We start from the raw sequence: 14466 nt of genomic DNA on the forward strand, positions 1-14466 counted from the left end.
GTTAGTGTGCAGAGGCTTGGCTGATTCCCCAGGGCACTGCAGCTGTCAGATTTTTCTTGGAATGGTCAGCTAAGAGAGGAAGTCTCCAACTATTACGTGTAGTTTTCCATCTTGCTGCCACTTTCTTGGGGCCAAATGATGGGAAAGGACAGGATATCTTTCCATCTAGTATGTAGGACTTTCCCTTGATATCTGTATTTTCACAGGGCCTGTCTCTCCCTCCACCCTACCTGTGTCCTTGAATTCAGAGGCACTCCAGTAAATTTCAAGTTTTCTGCAAAACTGGGAAAGAAAAGTCACCTGATTGCATGGGGTATGTCAGGGAATCTGAGGTACCAACTCTCTTTTGTTTTATGAGCTTTTCAACCAGTCCCCTCATTAAACTCTACCAGCATTCTGTGTCTACAGGTTTCTGGAAATTTTGCTTCTTGAGTCTCTCTGTGATCCTCCGTCTCAGTGTGCCTTCTTCTTCCCAGTTAACCATCCTGTCCTAGGCTTACTTTAGCTTTTTTTTTTAGTGGTAGCTTTTCAGTTACCACTCAACCATCAGACTTCCAGTTTCCAAAAGATAGTTTACTTCCTGCTTCAGTTCAGTTCAGTTCAGTTCAGTTGCTCAGACGTATCCGACTCTTTGCGACCCCATGAACTACAGCACGCCAGGCCTCCTTGTCCATCACTAACTCCCAGAGTCCACCCAAAACCATGTCCATGGAGTTGGTGATGCCGTCCAACCATCTCATCCTCTGTCGTCCCCTTCTCCTCCTGCCCTCAATCTTTCCCAGAATCAGGGTCTTTTCCAATGAGTCAGCTCTTTGTATGAGGTGGCCGAAGTATTGGAGTTTCACCTTCAGCATCATTCCTTCCAATGAACACCAAGGACTGCTCTCTTTTAGAATGGACTGGTTGGATCTCCTTGCAGTCCAAGGGACTCTCAAAAGTCTTCTCCAACACCACAGTTCAAAACCATCAATTCTTCGGCACTCAGCTTTCTTTATAGTCCAACTTTCACATCCATACATGACTACTGGAAAAACCGTAGCCTTGACCAGCTAGACCTTTGTTGGCAAAGAAATGTCTCTGCTTTTTAATAAGCTGTATAGGTTTGGCATAACTTTTCTTCCAAGGAGTACTCATCTTTTAATTTCATGCCTGCAATCACTATCTGCAGTGATTTTGGAGCCCCCCAAAATAAAGTCAGCCACTGTTTCCACTGTTTCTCCATCCATTTGCCATGAAGTGATGGGACCAGATGCCATGATCTTAGTTTTCTGAATGTTGAACTTTGAGCCAAATTTTTCATTCTTCTCTTTCACTTTCATCAAGAGGCTCTTTAGTTCTTCTTCACTTTCTGCCATAAGGGTGGTGTCATCTGCATATCTGAGGTTATTGATATTTCTCCTGGCAGTCTTGATTCCAGCCTGTGCTTCATCCAGCCCAGTGTTTCTCATGATGTGCTCTGCATATAAGTTAAATAAGCAGGGTGACAATATACAGCCTTGATGTATTCCGTTTCCTATTTGGAACCAGTCTGTTGTTCCATGTTCAGTTCTAACTGTTGCTTCCTGACCTGAATACAGATTTCTCAAGAGGCAGGTCAGGTGCTCTGGTATTCCCATCTCTTTGCTGCTACTGCTAAGTCGCTTCAGTTGTGTCTGACTCTGCGCGACCCCATAGACAGCAGCCCACCAGGCTCCACCGTCCCTGGGATTCTCCAGGCAAGAACGCTGGAGTGGATTGCCATTTCCTTCTCCAGTGCATGAAAATGAAAAGTGAAAGTGAAGTTGATCAGTTGTGTCCGACTCTTTGCGACCCCATGGACTGTAGCCTACCAGGCTTTTCCATCCATGGGATTTTCCAGGCAAGAGTACTGGAGTGGGATGCAATCGCCATCTCTTTAAGAGATCACTATTGTGATCCACATAGTCAAAGGCTTTGGCATAGTCAATAAAGTAGAAGTAGATGTTTTTCTGGAACGCTCTTGCTTTTTCCATGATCCAGCAGATGTTGGCAATTTGATCTCTGGTTCCTCTGCCTTTTCTAAAACCAGCTTGAACATCTGGAAGTTCATGGTTCATGTATTGCTGAAGCCTGGCTTGGAAAATTTTGAGCATTACTTTGCTAGCATGTGAGATGAGTGCAATTGTGCAGTAGTTTGAGTATTCTTTGGCATTGCCTTTCTTTGGGATTGGAATGAAAACTGATCTTTTCCAGTCCAAATTTGCTGGCATATTGAGTGCAGCACTTTCACAGCATCATCTTTCAGGATTTGAAAGAGCTCAACTGGAATTCCATTACCTCCACTAGCTTTGTTCGTAGTGATACTTCCTAAGGCCCTCTTGACTTCACATTCCAGGATGTCTGACTCTAAGTTAGTGATCACACCATCGTGATTATCTGGGTCATTAAGATCTTTTTTGTACAGTTCTTCTGTGTATTCTTGCCACCTGTTCTTAATATCTTCTGTTTCTGTTAGGTCCCTAGTATTTCTGTCCTTTATTGAGCCCATCTTTGCATAAAATGTTCCCTTGGTATCTCTAATTTTCTTAAAGAGATCTCTAGTCTTTCCCATTCTATTGTTTTCCTCTATTTCTTTGCATTGATCGCTGAGGAAGGCTTTCTTATCTCTCCTTGCTATTCTCTGGGTATATCTTTCCCTTTCTCTGCTTTTTGCTTACTTTCTTTTCACAGCTATTTGTTAGTACTCCTCAGACAGCCATTTTGCTTTTTTGCATTTCTTTTTCTTGTGGATGGCTTGATTCCTGTCTCCTGTACAGTGTCACAAACTTCCTTCCATAGTTCATCAGGCACTCTGTCTATCAGATCTAGTCCCTTAAATCTATTTCTCACTTCTACTGTATAGTCATAAGGGATTTGATTTAGGTCATACATGAATGGTCTAGTAGTTTTCCCCACTTTCTTCAATTTAAGTCTGAATTTGGCAATAAGTAGTTTAAGATCTGAGCCACAGTCAATTCCCGGTCTTGTTTTTGCTGACTGTATAGAGCTTCTTCATCTTTGGCTGCAAAGAATATAATCAATCTGATTTCGGTGTCAACCATCTGGTGATGTTCATGTGTAGAGTCTTTTCTTGTGTTGTTGAAAGAGGGTGTTTGGTACGACCAGTGAGTTCTCTTCACAGAACCCTGTTAGCTTTTGCCCTGTTTCATTCTGTACTCCAAGGCCAAATTTGCCTGTTACTCCAGGTATCTCTTGACTTCTTACTTTTGCATTCCAGTCCCCTATAATGAAAAGGACATCTGTCTTGGGTGTTAGTTCTAGAAGGTCTTGTAGGTCTGCATAGAACTGTTCAACTTCAGCTTCTTCAGCATTACTGGTTGGAACATAGACTTGGATTTCCGTGATAATGAATGGTTTGCTTTGGATACGAACAGAGATCATTCTGTCATTTTTGAGATTGCATCCAAGTACTGTATTTCGGACTCTTGTTGACTATGATGGCTACTTCGTGCTTAGCCTATTTTTTTTTTACTTTGACGGTTTGTACCTTTTTATGATTTTTATCTTGTTTTTGTTTGTTTCTTTACTGTCATTTTTAATGTGGGATTTTGTGAAGAAACACAAATAAACATATACTTCTACATACTTTATTTAAGCAAGTGTCCAGTTATCCTTTTTGTTCTGGACATATTTGACTAGTATTTCTGGTAGCTAAGAAAAAGAGAATTTTAACTCTTTTCCACCTAAACTTTAATTTTTGAATGTTTTATTCATAGGATGCCTCATTGATGGACATGAATTCCTTCAGCCCTCTGATGCCGACATCCCCTTTATCAATGATAAACCAAGTCAAGTTTGAAGATGAGCCAGATTTGAAAGATCTTTTTATTACGGTTGATGAACCTGAAAGCCATGTTACTACAATTGAAACTTTTATTACTTATAGGATTATTACTAAGGTAAGTATTTAATGAACATTTTCTTGACTGCAGTTGCTTCTTTGAACTTTTGGAACTACTTTTTGTTCACTTTGACACTCAAGTTAGAGAATTTTAGCAGAATTAAGTGCTGGTCTTTCAGCCATTTTGAATAAGACATTGCATCTTATCTATTCTTCACTTGTCCTGTATGAATTTGGATTGACTTGAGTACCAGTCACTTGTCTGTTAGCAGTTGTGCTTCTTATAATAGGAAGACTTTCATGTTTTAGTTTAAAGATTATAAAGAAACATATCTGGGAAAGAAGTTTTGCTAATAAAGAAAACAACTGGTTGAAAACATAATACAGTATTTTGTATTCACATTTTTTCTGAAGATTAAAAAAATTTTTTTCATTTGTTTTCCAAATAAGAGCGCATGATAGGATTTCCCTGGTGGTGCAATGGTTAAGAAACCACCTTCCAATGCAGAGGGACATGGGTTCAATCCAGGGAACTAGGATCCCACATGCCGTGGGGCACCTGGGCCAATGCACTGCAACTAGAGAGCCTGTGCACCACAGCAAAGACCCAGCAAAGCCAAAAAGAAAAGAAAAAAAAAGCAAATGGTTACGCTATCTCTTTATCTCATATATGAGATGCTTTTAGTTGTTTAGTGATGCAAAGGCAGAACAGATCTGGAACCCAGGTCTCCTTAATCCTCAGACAAGGCTCTGTAAAATGACAGCTTACACTAACAAAACAGCCAAATAGTATAATCCTTTCTATGATGATAATCTTTGTGTAACAGCAGCCTTTAAGAATTCTGTTTATAAGTTATAACATTTTGTTTGTGAATTCTTACTCTCTGACTCTGGAAGTGCATCCCTTTTGTAGCTGAAAATCTTTTGGACTCTCCACATACAAGCACTTCCTTCAGTACAGCCTGCTAATTATGTTCCACTAAGATGTGTGTATCTCAGCTCCTCACTCAGATTCTTAAAAATCCTGCCTGACTCCTCATTTCCTACAGAACAAGGTGCAGACTCCTTTGTATGACATTCAGAGACTCTCTCAGTCTGGAGCCAGTCTACTGTACACGACTTGCCTCTTACTGCCTACTTTTAATACCCCCGCTCTTCACTCGCATAGAACTGCCTCTTTTATCTGAATATTCTAGGGCATTTCTTGCTTTCATAAGTTTGCATACGCTGCTTTTTCTGTCTGGTATGCCCTTCCCACTCTCAGGCAGAAGAACTACTGTTTATTTTTCAAGATGCAATTCGAAATGATGCTTACCTCCTCTGCTCCCACAAGCTAAAAATCCTTTTTCTACTGTTTGCTCACACTGTTCTAACTGAACTCCTAAAGAAAATGAGATATGACAGTGCAGCAAAGAAATTAAAAGCCTATGCTTAATCCTTCTAAGCCTCAGGTGTTTTTTTTTTTTAAATCTTTAAAACTGAACTGAAAATAGGACCTGGTTTTGTACAGTTGCTGTAAGAATTAATTTAGGATGGGTAATCAATGTAAAACACTTAACAGGGTACCTGACACATGATAAGTATTCAGTATTTGTTACCTACCTGTGTGTATGTCAGTAACTACGTGTGTTTTTTATTTATTCCCAATGAGTCTGTGAGCTTCTCAAGGTAGGTAATTGTATCTTAAATTATCCATAATTCTGAACACAATCCTTCGGATATAACTTCTAAGTCATTTAACCTTTTGGTGAGTGGGTGAGTGAAGAAATTTATAGTGTCAGAGTCCTGTCAAAAGGCTGCAGAGCAAAACAGCTTGAAGTAGAATCTTTGTTGCTCCCTTTCCTTGCTATTTAATTAACCTCTGTGTGCTTAGTTTCCTCATTTGTAAATAAGATAATAATACTAACCTAATAGGATCTTTGTGAATATTCCATGTGTTAATACAGCACACTGCTAAGAACAGAGCCATATTTCTCCTATTACTGCTATTATAATCATAATCATCCATTTTCATTATCCTTTCTAGCAAAGATTTTGTGACTGAATTATTTTCCCCTCATTTATTTCTTTCATTAAGACACTTTATAAGCCATCCTATGGATTTCATTCTGATCATAAACATACAATTCTTATGAGTTATCTGTATTGCATCATTCTTTAAATGTGCTGCTGTTATAGTAGAGGTAGTAGTGGTGATAGTGATATTATTATAGTGTGTTAAACGAACTTTTGTTGTGGGACTACTTTGTGCCAGGCAATGTTCTAACCACTTGATCCATAATAATATTAACTGATTTGAAGCTTACAGCAATCCTAGATCTTGTGATTTACCCCCATTTTGTGGGTGAGGACACTGAAACTTAAAACTCGCCAAAGGTTACACAACATAGTCATTAGCTAAGCTAAGATTTAAATCTAGACAGTTTATTTTTATACTATTATAGAGAGCTTCCTTGGTGGCTCAGCAGTGAAGAATCCGGCTGTAGTGCAGATGATGCAGGCTCAATCCCTGGGTCAGGAAGATCCCCTGGAGAAGGAAATGGCAACCCACTCTAGTATTCTTGCCTGGGAAATCCCATGGACAGAGGAGCCTGACAGGCTGCAATCCACGGGGTCACAAAGAATCAGACATGACTTAATGACTAAACAACAGTAACAAACTATATAGATTTTCATTATACTTTTGTGCATCCGTATGTGATTGTGGCAGACTATCTTTCAGCTTAACTGTTATAAAGTATGTCCCTTTATTATACATTTGGTTACTTTTACTGCATCCAGTGGCCACAGTACTGGAAAAGGTCAGTTTTCATTCCAATCACAAAAAAAGGCAATGCCAAAGAATGCTCAAACTACCACACAATTGCGCTCGTCTCACACGCTAGCAAAGTAATGCTCAAAATTCTCCAAGCCAGGCTTCAACAATACATGAACTGTAAACTTCCAGATGTTCAAGCTGGTTTTAGAAAGGCAGAGGAACCAGAGATCAAATTGCCAACATCTGCTGGATCATGGAAAAAGCAAGAGAGTTCCAGAAAAACATCTATTTCTGCTTTATTGACTATGCCAAAGCCTTTGACTGTGTGGATCACAGCAAACTGTGGAAAATTCTTCAAGAGATGGGAATACCAGAGCACCTGACTTGCCTCTTGAGAAATCTGTAAGCAGGTCACCAAGCAACAGATAGAAATGGACAGGGAACAACAGACTGGTTCCAAATAGGAAAAGGAGTACATCAAGGCTGTATACTGTCACCCTGCTTATTTAACTTATATGCAGAGTACATCATGAGAAACGGTGGGCTGGAGGAAGCACAGGTTGGAATCAAGATTGCCGGGAGAAATAGCAATAACCTTAGATATGCAGATGACACCACCCTTATGGCAGAAAGTGAAAAAGAACTAAAGAGCCTCTTGATGAAAGTGAAAGGGAAGACTGAGAAAGTTGGCTTAAAGCTCAACATTCAGAAAACTAAGATCATGGCATCTGGTCCCGTCACTTCATGGCAAATAGATGCGGAAACAATGGAAACAGTGCCTGACTTTATATTCTTGGGCTCCAAAATCACTGCAGATGGTGACTGCAGCCATGAAATTAAAAGACACTTACTCCTTGGAATAAAAACTATGACCAACCTAGACAGCATATTAAAAAGCAGAGACATTACTTTGCCAACAAACGTTCGTCTAATAAAGGCTATGGTTTTTCCAGTAATAATGTATGGATGGGAGAGTTGGACTATAATGAAAGCTGAGCACTGAACATCTGATGCTTTTGAACTGTGGTGTTGTTGAAGACTCTTGGGAGTCCCTTGGACTGCAAGGAGATCCAACCTATCCATTCTAAAGAAGATCTGTCCTTAGTGTTCATTGGAAGAACTGATGTTGAAGCTGAAACTCCAATATTTGGCCACTTCATGAGAAGAGCTGACTCATTTGAAGAGACCCTGATGCTGGAAAAGATTGAAAGTGGGAGGAGAAAGGGACGACAGAGGATGAGATGGTTGGATGGCATCACCGACTCAATGGACATGAGTTTGGGTAAACTCCAAGAGTTGGTCATGGACAGGGGGGCCTGGAATGCTGCAGTTCACGGGTCACAAAGAGTTGGACACGATTGAATAACTGAACTGAACTGAGTATATAAACTGTACCAAATATACTAAAATATGTATTACAGATACAAAAATATAAACTTTTAGTAGATGTATATTGTGTGGGAAACACAGTCTTTTCTTTGTTATTGACTTAGTATCACTTATTTACTGATATATTTAATAAAGTTCTACTGAGTGCCAGTTATGTTTTAGGCACCGTGTTGTATGTTGAGACTATGCCAGCAGTTGAGACAGACCCTCTGCCTTCGTGGAATTTTCAATACGAGGGGGGCAGGGCATTGATGATGGATATTAAACAATTGCATGTCTTATTAGTTAATTATAGTTATAAATATTGTGACAGAAAAGTACAGAATTTTATGAGCATGGTGGTTGTTTTTCGCAGCAGGTACTCCATCTAATCAGGAGATTCAGGGATGGCTACCCTGGGAAAGTTTTAGTTTTATAAACATTTATATTCATGGGCACTAAGATTATTAGGATAAATGCACATACTCTTGCCTACATGTACACTGGCAGTCCCTACTTAGGAATACTGAATAGTGCCATGGCTGATTGTGCCAGGAAGCCCACGTTCCTGGCACCTGTTCCCCTTATGAGGGATTACCCTGATTCTCCAGGTTGAAATATCCGAAGTAACTGCTCTGAAGAAGTACTTTCAGTTTCAGAGATCTAGAGGTGTGCCTTGACTTAGGACATGTGGGAGTAAGAACTCAAGAGGTTTAATAAAGCTTTGTCCTCTCACATCCTCATCATGAAGACAGACTCATAAATACCTGCCAGTATGTGTCAGTAGTTGGTGATAAAAGTATGTTTTTTTTTTCTAAATTCATTTTCCTCAGAAAAATAGTTTTCTAAACCTTCAAATTTTAGAGTAACTATTTGCCCATGACTGAAGGTCAGTATTTGCTAAATAAATGCATTTTGAGGTATAGTCTTTTAGTCCTCAGCTTCAAGTACCCAGGCTCTTATGGTCAGACATGAAAAATTAAACACCATTTACAGTTTACCTTCTATGGGAAAATGTTTTCTAGACTAGAAAAGAGATAAAGCTTCCAAATAATAGGAAAATTTGATGACAGATTTCCAACTTAGAAAGGACTTGTGTTGTAAAGAGTTATTTTGGAGGACAAACAATATGTAACTTATAGCCCTTGAGAAGTCCAGTGAAGTCTTAGAGTAGGAAGAATGAAATGCACCATCCTTAAGGTTTGTACTTATCCTCTGCTTGCTTCTCTTTATTGTGGTATGTTAGAGAACTCTTACGTCACTGGCAGGGTGATGAGGCCAGAAGCAACCAATTATTTGACTTGATTTTATATCTTCCTGTTGCTGAAATTTATACATGTTTCTTCTGTGTCAACTTGAAGTTTTGGGAATTCTTAAGAACATGTAATGTTCAATCTTATTTTAACTTCACAGTGTTGGAGTGTTTTTATTGTTAATTGTGGCAACTTATTTTTTCTTGGAAATTGGTAGTAAACCTGTACACATGTACCTGGTATGAAGAGGTATCAGTGAGTATTGTTTAACGAGTTACTTTATGTTTTGTGTGTATATGTATGTATGCATGTGTGTGTATTTCCATATATATGTACACATACCAACTTGTATATATATTGTTAAACTGTGTTTCCACTAGATTTAGTTGGCCTATTTTTACCACTTCCACAATTTGTACCATTTTGCATAATAGATTTTGTAGTTTTTTTTTGAACATGTAGTTCCTTAGACTTCTGCATCTCATTTACCTCTACTTTTTCCCACTAAAAAGGGAGTGTTTTGCTAAGATATATTTTATGATATTCTAAACATTCACTTTATGAGAATAAACCTTGGCAAGTGTAGATTTTGTGAACCTTATTTTATGACAATTAAGATTGCATCTTATTTTGACTTGAACTGCTTAATTTTACAATTGTGTTCATCTGTGTGGGTGATTGATATTTCTGGTGAGTGTGAAATAATGTGATGTGTTATTTATTACATATTTATTCCTCCAGGAAAATCTCAAACAATATTTCTGTATAATTTTCTTAAAAACTACTTAAGTGACTTTTTTTCTCATAAGAGGCAAGTGTGCATTGTCTAAGCTATTTTTGTGATTGGCTTGTAATTCAGGTAACAGAGGTGAGGTTGATATTGTGCCCATGTTCTTCTTGTCGTATGTGTTGGAATAGATTCTGGCTTGTTGAGAACAGATATTTTAATGTGTTTGCTTAACTTTTAGGAGTTTAGGCATATAGTTCAAAATTCCTTGAGAAATGACAGAAAGATTTGCTTTTCACATTAAATTGCCATTAATAACATTTTTAAACAGTGGTAAAATCTCTCTGGTTAATGTTAGAATTTTCAAATACTAAAAGCAAATTTTAGCAAAGCAATTCATTTGAGCAGATTCCAAGGAAACATTTTTTTTTTCTCAGTTATGTTCAGGTTATTTTTCCAAGTTGCAAAAATAGGACTTTCCTCAAATTCTGAATTTTGATCATCTTGAGAAACGAAATATATTTGAAACCTAAAGTCAGAACACACTTTCTTGTTAGCAAGAAAGTCATGCCAAAGATAATAGTAGTTAAAATCTTGTGGAAGACAGATGGTTGCTCTGAGACAGATTTTTCAGTTTGGATTTTAAATTTGAGCATGATGTTTGCTTTCTTTCTGGGAATACTGGAAAGTTTGCTTTGTTTCTTCTGCTGCATGAATTGATGACTGCAAAGGAAAAAAAAATGTACAGGCTGACAAACACTGAATAATTAGAATTTGTTAGTTTTTCTTAGAGACCCATTTATTTCAGAATGTCTAAAATAACATTAGGCAAATGTCTTCTGTCTTATATTGCATGTGCTGTTATTTTTTCCTACTTTCTTCAGACATCTCGTGGGGAATTTGACTCCAGTGAATTTGAAGTTAGGAGACGTTATCAAGATTTCCTTTGGTTGAAAGAAAAACTTGAAGAAGCGCACCCAACTCTGGTTATTCCAGTACGTTTACATTTTTTTTTTTTCTCACAGAATAGCTGCCATTTTGTCTTGTGAATCATTAGAATGTCTTAACACCCAATTTCAGACCTTTGATTCAATGCAATGCATTTATCTGGGAAACATTTGTTTTTAAACTTTTCAATCTATGTACAGATTTGTTTTTTAAAACTATTGTAATGTGTTAAGATTTTCTGGTATTTGGCTCTAACATTGTGAATTTTGAAAAATTAGTTTTATGAGAAATGATCACATGTTCACACAGTCTTCCAGAAAGCAGAAGTGTGGAATTCCTTATAACCCCATGCCACGTGATGCTCAGACACCTTTTTATTTCTTGCCCTAGCCATTGCCGGAAAAGTTCATAGTGAAAGGAATGGTGGAGCGCTTTAATGATGACTTCATTGAGACACGAAGGAAGGCGCTGCACAGGTTTCTGAACCGAGTCGCTGACCATCCAACTCTAACATTTAATGAAGAGTTTAAAATTTTTCTTACTGCACAAGCTTGGGTAAAAAATTTTAATTTATACTCATGTAATCCTTCAGTATTTGTATGTGTAGTAGGTTGTATGCTTCCTCTATTTACCTTTTAAAATCAGGTAGTAGTAACCTTGAAATAAGATGGAGTTTTAAACATTTAAGAAATATCCTTTGGATACAACTCTGTATCAGGTCTACACACGAACATTATGAAAATCATGTACCTTTCTCACTTATACATCCTCATATTTCTCTTGGTAGCTGATATATTTTTTAAAACACCGGGGTACTCCTTGCATGTAGCTAATACTGAAAATATAAAAACATTTTTAAAGTAACACTGTTTTGAGTAGTAATGAGTCAGGGCTTTTCAAGTTAAGATAGAAGTTTTTTTATTGATAGGTGGATGGATAAATGGATTGATAGATAATATAATTTTCTCACTTTTCCTTCAATTACCTAATTTTAGAGGATCTAATTTCTAATAGAGATTCCTTTTATATTCCTTTTATTTTTTTTTTTCTTTTCTTCTATGAAGATATAATTCACCAAGAAAGATGATAAATAGGACAAACAGTCAATACCAAACACTTACTGACCAGTGCTGAGTTTTCTGTCTCTCAGTTGTTGCCAAAGTGATTGAAGCTAAAGAAGTCATTCATCTCTGCTTTGACAGTACTTGGTGTCTGGAAGCCCTGTGTGACTTATGTGAGAAGAATTTGTGGCCTGACTCCAGACCCTTAGAAGCTGTTAGAAACATTCTCTGCAGTCAGCAGTTGTAGTAACAGCTTGCTAGTTGTGACTTGTGCTCTTTCTGATAATATTTACTCTATCAAATGATGCCGTAGACCTCCTGAATAGATGTACTGCCTGGTCAAGGGTGGCATTTGTTATTATATTCTTTGCACACAAAATCATACTGACTTGGAAATTAATAAGTTTATATGTTGTTTTGGGTAAGACCTTCAAGAAAGAAGATCTTAGAAAAATAATATATTATTTAATATTTGGGTAAATAATATATAATAATGTTTTTATCTATAGATCTGGTAGTCAGCATTGTTATTTATAGATTTTTGGACTGTATGAATGTTTATGTTACTCTTTGACATTGTTACTCTTCAGTAACAATGCTGACTGCCAAATCCACAGATAAAAATATTATTATGTACTATTTATCCAAATATTAAATAACATATTATCTTTCTCCAGATCGTCTTTTATATCAAAGCTATGTTTCAGCAAGTGCTATACCCATTGTCAGAATCCTTTGTCCTTCTTGGTGTTCTTTTTGAGTAGGCCATACTTCTGAAGAGATATTTCTGTGCAGTGTATCCTTTTATAACATTTCCTCTTTGCAAATCTGTAGCTAACTCTCCTAAATTAACTATGAACCATCTATTACATATTTTATTAAAAATCTTTCTCCAAAGACAGCCAGTCAGTGGAGACAGTATAACAGTTTATCCAATTAAGTTGGTTGCAGAGCTATGGTCAGGGAATTTATTTACCAACTATTCCAATGACTTTAAGAAAGCAGAGCCAGTTAGTGCTTAGCAGTGAAGCCCGTGGGGTCAGACTGCCAGGACTTTGATCCCTACCCACCAATTCATTGCTCTTGGACCTCGAGCAAGCTTCTTTAACCTTCCTTTGCTTCTGTTTTCTTCTGTACAATGAGGGTAATAATAGAAGCTGTTTCATAGTGTTATCGTGAGTGATGTGTATAAAAAATGCAAGTATAGTGCCCATAACATTAAGCTCTTAATAAATGCTAGCCATTATTATAACTAAAGGATTAACACAATTTCCCAATTTTTCTTCCTAGTGTGTAGATTAGACTCTGAGAGATCTTTTTCTCAATCATTTTTCTAAATTCCTGTTAATAAAATACAGGTTTCATCTCATATCATTTTCGTATCTTCTCCAGTATCTCTATAAGTGCAGTTCCCTCTGTTACACCTTGTTCTTTGAAGGATCCATGCTCTGAGAAAACATGATTACATGTTTCACAGGAGCACTTTGGAAATGAATGTTATCAAGGAGACTGAGACTTAGAGACTAAATGTATATGGAACCTTTTTATCATCTTTATTCTGATTAGATTTCTTTTTTCATTGTTGGATCTTAGAATATCATTGTTTGCTTCATCACTGATGTTTTTTGTTTTTGTTTTTGTTTTTTTTCTTTTATTCCTAGGAATTCTCTTCTCACAAGAAGCAAGGGCCTGGATTACTCAGCAGGATGGGACAGTCAGTCAGAGCGGTTGCATTGTCAATGAGAGGAGTTAAAAGTCGCCCTGAGGAGTTCATGGAAATGAATAACTTCATTGAAATATTTAGCCAGAAAATAAATTTGATAGATAAAATATCTCAGAGAATCTACAAGGAAGAACGGGGTATGTAGAACTGCTAAACTGTGATCTCAAAGTTGTTGCATTTCTGATGAATCTTTTTCCATTTGCTGGTGTGGTAAGGCAGCATCAACTTAGCATTTCTTTTTGGTCATTCTTAGGATTACTGTCTCTGCTTACAGTGCCCATCTGTTATTGCATGCTGTTTACTGTATCTAATTAGGGCCCTTAGCATATTCATCATAGTTGTTTTAAAATCATGCTCTAATTCCAACATCTCTGCCACATCTGGTTCTGATGCTTGCTCTCTATTTAAATTGTGTTTTTTGCCTTTTAGTATGTCTTTTAATTTTCTTTTGCCCATGGTAGCCAGACATGATGTACTCATAAAAGTAAATAGGCCTTTAGTAATGTGATGGCGAGGTGTGGGGAGGGGAAGCGTTCTGGAGACCTGTGGTTAGGTCTCAGTGCTTTCATGAGTCTGTGCCTTGGACCACTGTGAGCCTCACAGAAGTTCAGGGTTTTTCCTTCCCCCTCTTAGTTGAGACAGGATGACCAGAGGAGGCTCAAGTTGAGTATTTCCTTTCCTCCAGCTCAGTTGTGCTTAGTCACTCAGTTGTGTCTGACTCTTTGTGACCCCATGGACTGTAGCCCCCCAGGATCCTCAGTCCATGGGG

At 37.6% G+C, this 14466-nt stretch overlaps 1 protein-coding gene across 5 annotated transcripts in view; it reads left to right on the forward strand.

The window, feature by feature from the left end:
* The window catches only part of SNX7 (sorting nexin 7), a 173555-nt gene that overhangs the window by 37333 nt on the left and 121756 nt on the right, over positions 1 to 14466 (forward strand). For all 5 annotated transcript variants that reach the window (XM_069598468.1, XM_069598482.1, XM_069598459.1 and 2 more), the window contains exons 2-5: positions 3735 to 3917; positions 10850 to 10960; positions 11304 to 11468; positions 13636 to 13834. In XM_069598468.1, the coding sequence (XP_069454569.1) occupies positions 3735 to 3917; positions 10850 to 10960; positions 11304 to 11468; positions 13636 to 13834 (658 nt within the window). The remainder of the gene's footprint in view (positions 1 to 3734; positions 3918 to 10849; positions 10961 to 11303; positions 11469 to 13635; positions 13835 to 14466) is intronic.

Source organism: Ovis canadensis, chromosome 1 (genome assembly GCF_042477335.2).
Source record: "Ovis canadensis isolate MfBH-ARS-UI-01 breed Bighorn chromosome 1, ARS-UI_OviCan_v2, whole genome shotgun sequence".
NCBI lineage: Eukaryota > Metazoa > Chordata > Mammalia > Artiodactyla > Bovidae > Ovis > Ovis canadensis.